Here is a 10,811-nt window from a genome sequence, read left to right on the forward strand (position 1 = left end):
TTTTTGTTTTAAGTTTTAATGTTTTTGAGTAATCAGAACAACCCTTTTTTCGTTTTAATGAATCAAGAAGTTTTAGTAGCAAATGTGTGTAATTTTACTCTTTTATACTTCATTTTTTGTCCTGTTTCTTCTTCTTGGTCCTACAAATTTACAATCCAAATCTAATTAACAATGTAACACTTCTACTTTTTTTGATTTGCCAAAACCCTTTGCTTATTATTTTTTGCAAAAAAAGAAACCTAAATGATTAATATTTAAAAGTAAATATTATGTAGATTGAGGGAGAAAACCAAATATTGAATGAAAGCTTTAATTATTTTCTTTATTCATTCAAATATATCAGACTCCATTAACATATTACAATGAAAAACTTAAAAACTTCTTTCTCAAATACATAATTTGAAAGACAAGGAACTGGTGTTATGTCCTGGGTAAAGGTGGGCACCACTTGTTTCCATGGCGATCAGGAGCTTTAATGTGAGGGATATCCCAGATCCAGATTTCATCTAGAATAAAACAGTAAAATATTTCTTAAATAATATAACACTCAACAAAAAACACATCAGTTGATCTGTTCATTACAAATAATATAGTTTCTTGTCATTAGTTCAATTTTGGTATAACAGCAGACTGTTGTATTACAGAAGCAGCAGAAACTGATTTATGTTGGAATTTAAGTGATGAAAGATTGCCTAAGAAGAATATATCAACACAAGCATATTAAAATGTCAAGACTAAAATATTACATCCACCCATACTGACAGGGTTAAAACAAATACACTGTAATGACAGGGTAACCTGCATGAGTGTGTAGGAAACTTGAACTTATGTATGCTGATAGAGAAATGACAACTCACCTTTGTTAGAGTATGGGATGAGAGGGATATCATATGGAACAGGAAATGAAATAGTTTCCATGTTAGCTTTTCTTTCTTTTACCTCTGGAACCCCAAAAACTTTCCTAGATACCTGTAATATAAGAATTATTAAATAATCAATGAGAAAGAGTAGAAGTAAAGTTAAAGTAATTGAATTTCTTACAAGGAGTTAAAAGCTTGCATGAAACTATATTTCTCAATAAACATTTACCTTGTTTTAATAGACTCCCAACTAAACATTACCTTTTAAGCATTTTCAGACAATATTTAAGAATAATAATACTGCTACTGCCAATAATTCATATTTATATAATTAAATTTGTCATAAGCTCTGATCTACAGTTTGTGGTATTTGATCAAAAACTATCTAATAGTTTATCCATCAGAAAAAAAACTGAAAACCTAAAAGCTTCAAATGTGTGATTCAAGAGCCTACGGGAAAAATAAAATTGAAATCTGTAGATTAACGAGTACAAAAGACTGGATAAAAATAAAAACTGTGATGATGTCTGTAATCTACAGTTCTTGAATAAAGATAAAACTAGAGAAAGACAAATTCTGTGATCTAGACTCTACAGTTCCTAGATTACATGGGCAAATACATATTTGCTAATTGATTAATATATGTCCCCCCCCCAAATAAGGTAAAACAAAAAAGATGGGTATGTGCATTTTCTTTCATAACTTTCACAACCACAGCATTATTCATATATTGTATGAATCTCCCTATTGTCATCTATTTTCTTTTTACGTAACTTTCAATTTACCTTTAGTTTCATATCATATACATCTTCTGAAGGTTTCCATTTGCACATTTTGCAAGAAACATATTTTTTGTCTGAAAGAACATCTTGCCACAAATTTTTTAAAATGATAATCTTGCAATTTCCTACTTCACGAATCAACTGTTAATGTTAATTGTACCAGATTAAAAACCATCATGTGTTCACCATTATGTTTTCAAAATATGCAGTAACCCCATACTTCTGTAGAACAAATAAATGGATAATTAAATAATGAAAACACTTTACTATCACTGATAAGGGGAAAAATGTTTTTACCTAAAGTTATAAGTTTCTTATATGAAAATGTATTTCTGATAGGTACCTCCCTTTTTCAGAAACGCATGCCACAAGCCTTCATCATCCATCTGTTGGAATCCAAAGTTCCAACATATCTCTCATGCAAATCATCATGTGTCTCCTCTCCACCAATAGGAGAGCACTACTATGTGACTCCCTCTATGTGCCACTACCAAACTATCACTTTAACGTTTGGCAGAAGATGTGAGCACCGGACAATTGTGAGGAGGATGGGTGGGAAGTGTGAACAGAGAGAGAAGTACCTATCAGAAATACATTTTCATTTAGAAAAATTATAACTTCCGATAAGGTACTCTCCCTATGCTCACTAGATTAGCTTGAATCCCACATTGAAATGGAGGAGAAACCAATGTGAGGGAATCACAAGCATATCCCCGGAAACGTCTGGAGGACACCTCTGATATGAGAGGAACAGATCAGATGATCTGAGGAGCAGCATCGCACAACAACTGAGCCAAGTATCTCTTCACCAGAAACAAAGACATAATCAGAAGGACCAGACATGGCAGAACATGAAGAGAGCACATTCCCATGGGATAGGATAGTTCAGCAATGTGATCTTAAACAAAGATTAGAATCACTCAATCCCACGATGGAAAGTGGGCAAGTGAAGATGTGTCCCATGGTGTAGAATGGCTAGGGTGCAACAAACTGCACTCAGTAAGTCAACTACATCTAAAACCTCACTCCTGGGTACCAACATCCTTGCAAGCGTAGGATGAGAATCATACCATCTTCCCCTCAAGTCCCAGTGTCAAGAGGAGACCTAACATTCGACCTCACGAAATCACAGGGTAGGCTTGTGCCAGGGATCTGGGAATGTGTCATCCGGAATCTGAGGTTAGTCCACTGCATGCACTTAACCCCTGCAACTGTGAAACCAGCCCAAAATGACCCCAATTTGGTAATAACCTCTTCACTCAATGAGGGAAAATCCAAGACAGAAGTGGAAACAAGCCATGTAGACCTTCTGCAACTCACAAAACAGAAGATGGACAATCCAAAACCTGTGTGAGGACTTATGTGATTGCTTCACTTAATTTCCAAAACCACACTCGCTGGGTACCAACATCAACACAAGGGTAGGAGGATGGCACCCAACCAGAGGGGTGAACTGCATTTGGGTGTCTCAATTCCAGGAATTAGTTACGGATTCAGAAGATCTTATAACTCTCTCTACATCGACAAAACACCACTGCCCTACTCTGAACAGAATGTTTATAGCCATCTTCGTGGAACCCATCCAACAGGTTGCTTCCATGGTCAACCACCCTAGCAGCTTCGAACTGGTAAGTGATAAGGAATCCTGTACTCCACTGGAAGAAAGGGGGGGAAAGTGTGGTGGAGAGTCTGTAACACCTGAGACAGTGCAATGGGTGATCACAAAACCCTATTTTGAAAAGCAGACTACACTGATTTATTCAATCTAGGCATAGTAGAGATGGGCATCAATTCCCTTCTGCTTTACTCATGCCGTCCATGGGTGGTACGGTCCGGGACAGGCATATCATGATGTAATTATCATAAGGAATTTACACTCTAGTGATCTTGTGAAACACCCCATCTCAAGGGTGAGCATACATAGCCATGGAAAATGTATAAGAATCAACATGGCTTACAGTGCAGATTTGATAGCAAGATGTCTTCAAGTGGATATAGCCCAAGTGGAACCCATTCTGAGTACAGACAGAATACCTGGTCAGGCACCACTTGCCACAGAGCAGGATCCAAAGTTTAGATGATGCAGGGGCCTCTGAAAGAAAATAAAGCATGAGTGAGTACTTACCTTGTATCACAGCCATGCCAAAGTCTGTAGAATAGACACAGGTGGCAGGCGATACCCCGAGGAAACAGAAATGTGGTGTAGGTAGCGGGAGATGAACGTGTGCAGAATTGTCCACATGCCTAATCATAGAATCTCCTCCAATTACCAACGAAGACAAGAGGCAAATGAGAAGGTAAGGTGATGAATTTGATGTGAGGAAACATGAAAGAAATCACACTGCAAAGGAGAATAGGAGAAATAGGCCAACTAGATCAAACATTGAACCCACTTGGTAACTGGGGAAAGATCATGGGAAGAGGAAGGTTGCTAAGTGATAAAAAAAAAGGTGGGAACGAGGACACCAAAAGCCATGCAAGCAATATAACAACGAAGATTACAGAGAGGACAGAGGAATCTATCTGGATCAGGACAAGGGTAGAGATGAGATACAGAAGACAGGCAGATAGGTGCCATGCAGAGCTCCCTCAGATAAGGAGCCTGTATCATGGCCCAAGAGGTCCCAACAACAAATAAACCATGTTTGAAGTGCGAGAGCCGAAGATGACAGACGAGCCAATGTAGAAGTAAGAATGGAGAGGATTTCAGCAGAAAACCCCTCAGGGTTCCTGTGAAGAGCCTCTGACAGAAAGTGAAGGGAAGAAAGGTACCTTAATAGGGTCTTGAGGGTGAGATGAAGATGAAAAAATTGGCCTTGGGTAAGTTGGACAGGGTAATCTGGGTTCCCCCATACAGGAAGAACCGACCCAAACAACTGTTTGTTGAGAAAGGGAATGTCCACCCAAGGGCGGACTAATCTGAAGTCCGTGGGGGACGAGGCATACTGACGCCCTCCCCCAGTTGAGAGGCAAATCAGTCCACATGAATCCTAATGTTGGGGGATGTGAAAAGACTAAATAGGGTTGGGAGGTTGTTTCATGTAAGAGGGAAGGTCTAGGGTAATAGAAAACAGGTGTAAGAGACAACACATACCTGAGAGATAACGGACAAGCTGAATCATCAAGTAGTGAATAGGAATGCATTGCAAACTCTGGGGGGACAAACAATAAAAATCGTATTCAGCATGGCCTGACTCAAAAGGCTTCAGGAGGAAGTGGGGCAGAAGAATGTGAGAGAGAGGTTGGCTGATGCACTGCTCACTCTCCCGATGAATGAGTGACGATATATCCCCCAATGGGTCACCCGCAGCTGAAAATATGGCATCAGATGCTGGGGAAGTACCCGAAGTGGTGATTGTGACTTCAGAATTCATAAACGGAAAGAAGTGGCAAACACAAGGAAGTAATGCTTTAATAAAAATATTAACTCCACAACTGTGAAGTGTGGTAAATAAAGTTAATAAAAATATAAAAAATGCAAAATAAACCACTGCAAGGTAACTGAACAATGTAAGAAAGAACGTTTGAAATCGACAGCTGCCAAACAAGAAGTGACAGTTTGGTAGTGGTGCGTAGAGGGAGTCACATGTATCACGTGATAGTAGTGCTCTCCTATTCATGGAGAGGCGACACATGATGATTTGCATGAGAGACGTGTTGGAACTTTGGATTCCAACAGAGGGATGATGAAGGCTTGTGGCATGCGTGTTTGAAAAAGTTCGCATACAGACGGCAGCACAAAATGAGAAAAGCTAATCTTGTGATCGGAGGTAGGGTACCTTATCAAAAACATTCATGATGGAATTTAGAAACAATTAAGTAGCTAGTTAGCCAATTTTTTATGTTCTTTAATTAGGATTAACATAAAAATAATATTCAATAAAGATTCGAGATATCACAATATTATGCAGTCTCCTGTAATGCTCACTAAACAGCAAACTTAACTAAAGTTATCATAATTTTTTAAAACTTTTAGTGCTGACTGAAGGATGGAAACCATTTTCAATGAAGTCAACAAACAACTTCAAATAAATGTTTGTTTTTTAATTTCACCAGGCATTATGGCTTACGCTTTTTCCAAGGGTCTATGATCATCACAGGTCACAAAACTGATTTTAAATTACAGTAACCGAAAAGCTACAACAATATAATGTTCAATATTAATGACAGTGACAGACAGCCTTAGTAGATTTGTAATAACAAAGACAGGACAAGGAAGTGTAGAAGGGATGGGAATCAAATCTGAGACCTTTAAATCATGAGGCACCCGCCATTATGCAGCTGTACTTTGATAGTTGGAATAATATTATTTTGATGACAATCTTGATTAATAAATACTTGGAATCATCAAATACAGTAATAATAAGAAATACTAATATGATTAGTTAATTAATTTTGTGACATTAACCGATTAATTATAACTTCAATTAAATTGCCCAGCTCTACCCCAAATAGAGTTAAAACCTATAACGATTAAGATAAATTTTGTGATATAAAGCGTGTAGATAAAGATAAAACCTGAAGTTTACAGTATATGAATATTGATAACAACCCAATATCTATGTTTGAATACAGATAAAATATCTGAGCTACTGTCTATGGACAAAGAAGACCTGTATTCTATGGTTCCTGGATTAAAATAAAATTTGTAAATAAAGATAAAAACTTATCAATAACATTTTGAATGAAGATAACATCTGTGATCAACAATTTGAGGATACAGATAAAACTTTGTATCCACACACAATATATAAGCGTTTAATCTATAGTCTGTGAACAAAGGTAAAACCAGTGTGTGAATACTGATAAGGTGTGTGATTTATAGTGTTTGAGAATTGTTAAAACTTGTGAACTATAGTTTTTGGATAAAGGTTTATGTTCAGTGGATAAAAATAGAACTTTTTTTTTTACAACAGCCTGTGGATAAAGATAAAAATACTATATTAAAACTATGTCAAATAATTCAATAAAAGGGTCTTACAACTGCATATCAAGTATGTCCTTCTCTTTCACTGGATGAAATAAAAGTTTCAATAATTTTCTCAAAAACAGCTGTAACATTTAAAACAGGAATTCACTCATGAATAAGAAACTGTAATACCTACCTTGGGAATTTCAATGTCATAAATATTTTAGCATTTCACAAAATCCATAAATAAGAATATTTATTCCCATTTTAAGTAGTACAAGAATTCTAGTTAAGGATTTAGCAAAGAAACTAAGTTTAGTACAATCAATACAAACCAAATATTGTGGCATAAACAGAACTCCAAGTTCATATGACCGGATCATAAACTGACTTCCATTCTTTTCTAATACTCCCCATGCAGCCTTGGACAAGTTGGCACTGGTGAAACATATTATGTAATAACAATAATGAAGGTATACTTTAAATACATATTTAACAGCTCATTACTCAATTTAACTTTGTAATAGTTTCGAAAGAAACATTTGTTAGAAGGAACCATTCCAAATGTCAAACTAGAAATGTTTTACAATGAAATAAAAAATAGTTCAAAGTTACTGATTATTTCATTTGTTTTATCTGGTATCTGAAAATGTTGCATAAACACTATTAAAATAATTCCAAAGTGCAATTTTGTTTTACAAAAATCTGTCACCTAATACTCTAAAAAATAATTTTATACATATTTTGATAACACTGATTTGAAGTAACTGTGATCATCCTGAATTGTTAGTAAAACCTTTTTAATGCATCTATTTGATTTAGCTGATGGAAATTATAAATGCAAAATGTTAATTTTTTTAGGTTTCTTTAATTGGAAGTATTAAATACACTTTGTAAGTTGTTTTAAAACAATTTACTACTACAATATATCAACTTAACTGCTTGATTACCTAGTAAGCAGGAACCAAGCAACAGAGCTGTTGTCTGGTGAAACTCTGAGGTAAGTCTTGATATGAGGTGAAGCATGGCTACGAGACAGTCTGTCACTCTTCCACTGGCTAATAACAAAGAACTATAAATATTTGTACATTACCATTCTTAGATGAAACATCTCAAGTCACCTCCAACAAAAACTAAACTTATTAAATGGATGTTCTAAGAAATTTCTTTAAACTAAAAAGATAAAAGAAATATTCAATTCAGAGATTTCAAAATTTAATCCTATAGCTAATGAAAGAAATATCCGAGATATTTTTATGTATAAATCAAAAATAATTAGATATAAGATCCAAGATATTTTAAAATATACAATTACCTATACTTACTAAAGAAAATTTCTAAGATATGGCTGTTTTTTAGCCACATTTATGCTATATGGAAGGGAAGTTCCAGCAGGATAACCTTCCAGACTTTCTCGCACATTGTTCACAGTTGGAAAAACCTTATACAAAAAGAAGTAATAAAACACACAAATCTTTCAGAAAAAAATACATGTTTAGAATGCAAAGAAAGTAATAAAGTCCTTACAAATGAACTTCTGAAAAAAATATTTTAGCCACAAGTGAAATGCTTTCATGGACCTACTTAAGTATCCCCTGTGAACACACAAAAGATAAGAAAATAAAAATTACAATTTTCTCCAGGTCTCATAAATTACTGATGATATGGCATTAAAAATGACGACACAAGAAATGAGAGAAAGCGTAGGTATAAACTAACAAAGGTGTTTAAGTCTGAATATCATGACTGGGAAGGTCTCTTACTTTATGCAATGAAATTCATCATTAACTTGAACTTACTATTTAAAATGCATACATGTGAAATAATGAGTTTCTGAGTTTTTCTTCTTCTTACTTTGTAGCCACTTTCTAAAGAAGCTAATACATAAACTGTTTAGATTAGATTGCAGTCACATCTATTCATCTTGTGTACAATTAGTTTCAAAATATTTATTTAAAAATGGAAAATTAACAAATATAATCATGAACTACGGTAGTGGTTCATAATAGGGATCACCCACTTGTTCTTCATTATTATTATTTAATATTGTTCTACACAGCTACAGCAAAAATGGGTTTGAGGATTGCAATAAAACCTGGGCAATATTACTAAATGCATCATTGTGCATTGTATTGGTAGTTTTTAAGCTTGACTAACTTGCAAATAATAGCAGCTGTATAACCACTGACACCAATCATTTTAATGTAGTCTGGGGTTTATAGAGCCTCATAATCTACTACATGCAAACGTATATAGATGTGTGCAGGACATGGATGTAATTTAATGTTTATATGGCAAGCATGATATATGTACCATAGTGATTATTAACTTATTCTTGCAACTGTACTGATGTCGCATATTCTTTGTTATGTATTGGGTACCTGCCTTTTCGGACATGATGCTGCTGATAGTATAAGTTTTTTTTATCACTGCATGATCGATTTGTGCAATGTTACACAAACATCTGAAACATTATGCAAATGTTTAGGCTGTCTCCCACAATAGAAATATTTAAACTGTAGGTTAAAAGATAGCACCAAGCTCAGTTTCGAGTATAGGATCGGCAATAATGCCGATGGTAAATGTTGAATTATAGCCAACACTGTGTGATTGGAAATTTTATAGATACTACAGATAGAGTAGACATCCTTGAAGCTGACTATAGGGAGTAGCAAGAATCATGCAAGCAGGAGATGGCAAAAATGATGGTGATTCTAGGCAAAAGTGAGAGACAGAAATTTTGTAGTTATATATTTTATTTAGAAAATATTCAGTTTCAAATATGGAGAAAGAAATAACATAGATGAGTTCTTTTCTGAAAACAGTATTAGAAAGGAAAGGTGGAGTGTGACAACCATGATGCAGCACTCAATGGGTGACCGCATCCATTTCAAGCAGGGAACACTCTTGGCCCAATAGTGCTGGTTGTTAGGAGAGGAGTAAAGCAATTTATATTGGCTCAAGAATCTTCTGCATGGTGCTAAAGTGTCACTAATATAGGTGGAATTTAAAAAATACTTAACTGGCCAATATCTAAGAGGTTGGCAGCTTAGCATAAGTGTATGAAGTGGCTAGAGTTATAAGTGAGGCTGTTTTGTGTAGGAGAAATACATACCACAATAATCAGGTGCAAGGAAAAGCATCCCAGACCTGTGTTCGAAGGCAAACTCCATACTCAGTCGGCTGGATCAAACTACTGGGAATGGCTTGGTTCATAACTTAGTGGAATTACCCAGTAATGCCCCAGCCCTACTTCCCAAACGATGGGCACGTCCAGTCAGTCTTCTACCAGTGAGATTGCACTGCTTGATGAGGAACTCTCCATATCAATTTCCCCAGCACCTTGGAACTGAAGAAGCAAGTGTTCCCCTGTACTCCACTATAAAAAATGAGAAAGGAGTAATTTGCATGGGAGAGTACACCAGAGAGGTGCATAGACCATTGTCATCAGTCAGGCACAATAATCTGGAATTAGATCCCACGCTAATAGGCAGTGTAATGGCTTACTGTGACTAAACACAGCAGGTTTGATGGCAGGCAAACACCTTGTGTTGTTATTTTTTCTTTCCACAAGTGCAGAACAACCCGAAAGATAAAATATAGAGACACTGCCAAAGCAGTCATACAGAAAATCCCATTTTAACAGTGGGCACTGAGAAGGGATGTGGATGTTGTGTAATTATTCCCTGTGAGGCAACAATGGCTACTAAGTGGGTTTGATTATTTCTATAATGTATATATACTGAGTAAGTTGGTAGTGAAATCTGAAAAACAGTGGAGAAAAATAAAGAACTCACCATCAGAGCCACTGTGCAGACTGGATAACTGGAACTGGAGGGAGATGAAAGCCAGAGTAGATGAAAAATTTCTGTGGTGCAAGGAATGACATATAATTTGCCAGGGTTACCCATATCTCCACCTTCAAGATCTCATACACGAAAAATTGATGGCTGAAGCAAGAGAAGCTATAAGATGGAAAACATGATGGGAGGATACATTAAATATAAGAAAAGGGCCATCACCCATAGAAGAATAAACTTGCTAGATGGGGTGTATAACAAAGGGGAAGTATGAGTGATATAATAACAAATAGCATATACAGAACAAATCAGATTGACAATACATGGAACAACGGGAAAGGAGGATGAATAAAGAAAACATCCATCCAAGCAACCCAAACTGTAAGGCAGTCAGAGAAGAAGATGAACCTGTTCCTGTGGTAAATAGTGAGGGAAGAGACCAAGACAAAAGTAAGTGATA

General features: G+C 35.9%; 1 protein-coding gene across 2 annotated transcripts in view; it reads right to left on the minus strand.

The window, feature by feature from the left end:
* Positions 1–294: 294 nt before the first annotated feature.
* The window catches only part of LOC106464295 (tyrosyl-DNA phosphodiesterase 1-like), a 99,561-nt gene continuing 89,044 nt past the window's right edge, over positions 295–10,811 (minus strand). Inside the window, exons 11-15 of one of the 2 annotated variants that reach the window (XR_002611713.1) lie at positions 7,877–7,992; positions 7,502–7,623; positions 6,887–6,989; positions 858–969; positions 295–506 (exon numbers count right to left, since the gene is read on the minus strand). Coding sequence is in view for 1 of the 2 variants with exons in the window: in XM_013924423.2 (XP_013779877.1) it covers positions 421–506; positions 858–969; positions 6,887–6,989; positions 7,502–7,609; positions 7,877–7,992 (525 nt within the window). In the remaining variant the exon portion in view is untranslated. The remainder of the gene's footprint in view (positions 507–857; positions 970–6,886; positions 6,990–7,501; positions 7,624–7,876; positions 7,993–10,811) is intronic. The other variant, XM_013924423.2, reaches the window with a different exon arrangement.

This window comes from Limulus polyphemus, unplaced genomic scaffold, assembly GCF_000517525.1.
Source record: "Limulus polyphemus unplaced genomic scaffold, Limulus_polyphemus-2.1.2 Scaffold1613, whole genome shotgun sequence".
In the NCBI taxonomy this organism is placed as follows: Eukaryota; Metazoa; Arthropoda; class Merostomata; order Xiphosura; family Limulidae; genus Limulus; species Limulus polyphemus.